At 42.6% G+C, this 3,196-nt stretch overlaps 1 protein-coding gene and 1 pseudogene across 1 annotated transcript; both read right to left on the reverse strand.

Moving 5' to 3' along the window:
- Nucleotides 1–509: 509 nt before the first annotated feature.
- Nucleotides 510–1,259, reverse strand: LOC148299338 (ATP-binding cassette sub-family D member 3 pseudogene; annotated as a pseudogene).
- On the reverse strand, nucleotides 1,256–2,706 carry LOC148299339 (ABC transporter D family member 2-like). Its single transcript, XM_088276173.1, is given in 4 exon segments — nucleotides 1,256–1,274; nucleotides 1,316–1,809; nucleotides 1,812–2,060; nucleotides 2,686–2,706. Coding segments are annotated over 4 exon segments (783 nt in total).
- Nucleotides 2,707–3,196: the final 490 nt, after the last annotated feature.

Here is a 3,196-nt window from a genome sequence, read left to right on the forward strand (position 1 = left end):
TCCCAACCCCAACCCCAACCCCAACCCCAATCCCAACCCCAACCCCAACCCCAACCCCAACCCCAACCCCAACCCCAACCCCAACCCCAACCCCAACCCCAGGAAATGAAAAAAAGTGATAGTGTCACTGAATAGATATTTATTTTATTAACGCTGAGATGCTATTTGCTATAAATACAAAGACATTTCATCACTCGTGTTCCATTTTGGTCATCGAGTAGCCTCCCTATCCGTCGAATTTTATTACATAGTCATGGAATTTAAACAGAGTTTGTCTATGCGAAACTGTGAACAATGTAATCTATAGCTCTTTCGCTCTATTGTATAGCTTTGCTTCCACGTCAATGCTCACAGCGCTCGTGCACTCGTCTAAAATGGCGAAAAGGGGTTTGTGATAGAAGAGCCTTGCCATTGCCATCCTTTGTTTCTCTCCTCCCGAAAGAACGTCATTCCAGTCATTGATTGAATCGAAATCTCCCTATCTGTCGATGATGTAGGACAATTCGACATCACGAAGGATACCCTTGAGACTCTACGATTAGTTTAATAGCTACTTCATCGGTTATGTTCCTGGATTTCATAATAGCAATCGTGTGTGGATAGATAATTTGATCCCGGAGAGTGCCTGGAGGCAGATAAGGCCTTTGAGGGATGTAAAACAGCTTATCCATCGAAGGCCTTCTCAGTACACCCCCAAAAAGTGGCCATAACCCGCTCAGGATCCTGAAGAGTGAGCTCTTACCACAGCCATTCGGACCTGTAATAACCGTGTTCATTCCTCGCTAGACCTTGAAATCGATTTCAGCTACGAGGGTATCTCCGTTGGGTGAAACTATCGGAACATGCTCAAACTGGATAAAGTCTTGTGTGTACTAAAGTTGACCTTTGTTCATGCTGTTTATGGAGTTCAACTTGATCTCTTATTATTTGGCTCCGATTTGTGTTCGAACGAATTTCCCATTTTCGAGATCCCCCAGGACTGTTTTCATTTCGTACACGACTGTTGTGAAGCCTGCTAGGTTTTGGATTTCCTTGTAGGAAATGACCAATCTGCCGATAGCTTTCGCCAAGTTAATTAAGAGGGAGGAATTTCGGATGTAATCTCTCGTGATGGCGCTGGGGTCAGTCGATACTTTGGCCATGTACTATTCAGAGCCGGGCCCAAACACAGGCAGACCAAGCACTGCGTACCCGATCATCACAGCTCCATACTTGACTAGCATTGAATCCAAAACGCCCATATAGAGCTTCTTGTTCATGATGCTTTCTCCATGCTTGATCAGATTCTATCATTACGGCTATTTTTACGTTAAACATAGTGTCAATTCTTCTCTTTTCCCATTAGTTTCCCCTGTAGAACGCAACCTCTTCAGAGTGATGAACCAAGTCGGTTTGAGAAGCGCGGTAGTCGCCTTCTAGCCTCTGTTCAATCGCTGTGAGTGTGCCGAAGGACGGGGAGATAAATTTGATGACAAACCCCGACAGCAAGTACCAGAGCATTACGGCAATAGGCCCTTGCCATCCGACTAGGTCAGACAGTTTGCGGGAAAACAGGACAATATCTAAAGTCGGCTTCGAGAAGTTGGAATATATTGTAGAGAGAGAAACTGACCACTTTTCAATGTCGCTTGTGAGCCTCTGATCAGGGTTGGTGACTCGACTGTCCAAGTTTCCGAGCTGATAGAAAATCATTCCTTTGAGGTAGCTTTCATGGAAATAATTGGTAAGTCTCCTTCTGAAGTTAATGGCGAGTCGTTTATTTAGGAAGTCCAGAAATGAGTTCACGAATGAGGCAGGTAAGGCCACGAGCCCTAGATTGACGATCTACATAAAATGGGGAATACTCTTTGAATAAACATCGAAAGGTCTCTCTAGATAATGGCTTTGACTATTTTTCCGTTCACTGTGGCCAGGTAGATGCTGAGGAAGGTCCGCAGAACAAGGAATCCTGTGAGCAGGATCAGATCGAGCACTTCTTGACAGTTCCAAGTAGGGATGACGACCTTCAAGAGTTTCTTGATTCTCGAAAAAAAGATGGCATCGACATTTCCTTTTCCGCCCTACAATTTCATGAAACCTATACCTTTTTCTTATCTTTTTCCCTGGGCCTGAATTTAATATCATCGGTGTGACTGTGCAGATTACGAATATGAATCAAGAAGCCGATGATGACTAAAATAGCTCCCGAGATAAATCTCTTTTTGGTATTTCCAACAAAAATGTCAATCATTAAAGTCTTCCAGTCCACCACCTGATCAATCTTGCTCTGAGTGGCCATCAATAATTTAATATTTTATAACTGAAACTCATCTATCGTATTCCACGAAATGCACCCACCTACCTCGCAATTGGGTACATGCAAATGGAACCAGAAAATGAATATGATGGATAAGATTGCTAATATTAATTTCATAATATTGCCTACTATTTGCCATGTCAAATATTCGCCGAAGCTCCAGCTCAATAATAATCGACGACATATTCTTAGAGAAATCAGCCGAATCCTCCTACCACCGCAAGCAAAAAAGAGAGATCATGAAATACCTTCAGAGAGAACTCGCTTTTACGGAAGAGCTGGCTTGGATGGTTGTGGAACTGCATGGCACTTCGACCATTGGGGAGGCGATGAGTGTCTTAACTACCAACGATTCCGGGAAACTAGAGCATTATTTCATCCCCTCTGACTTGCTCCTTCTCGACAAACATCCTCACAATCACCATAAAAAGTAAGAGGTTGAGGATGAGCAAAAGCAATAGTAACAACAGGCCCCCGACTTCAAGTAGCAGGTTCCTGATTTAAAGTAGCAACCCTAGTAGAAAATTATTTAAAAATCTCCTCTGATTTGTCGCATCTGCGGATAAGGAGCTGAGGAGCACGAAAACTTTTTAAGCTAATAAAACACAAAAGAGCTTCTGCTCGAACACTTTGAAAAGGATCGTTCAGATGTCCATGCCTCGAATCTATCTTTCACATCGTATCGAAGAAGCTGGGGATAGCAAGCTCAAGATAGTTAGTAATAAATGTAGTATAGTCTGGATCCTTTACTCTTTAAGAAACTCAGCACTGAACATGTAAACGATTAAAAAATCAAAAACTAAAACTTATCGCTCTGCCAAATCTGCTACAGTTACCACAGTTCTGAAGAAATATTTAAAATTAATGGCAAAGATCATAATGTGTGTATATTCTGCGTGA

Source organism: Brachycentrus maculatus, unplaced genomic scaffold (assembly GCF_059751285.1).
Source record: "Brachycentrus maculatus isolate JH-2025_06_01 unplaced genomic scaffold, ASM5975128v1 h1tg001179l, whole genome shotgun sequence".
NCBI classification, from domain to species: Eukaryota; Metazoa; Arthropoda; class Insecta; order Trichoptera; family Brachycentridae; genus Brachycentrus; species Brachycentrus maculatus.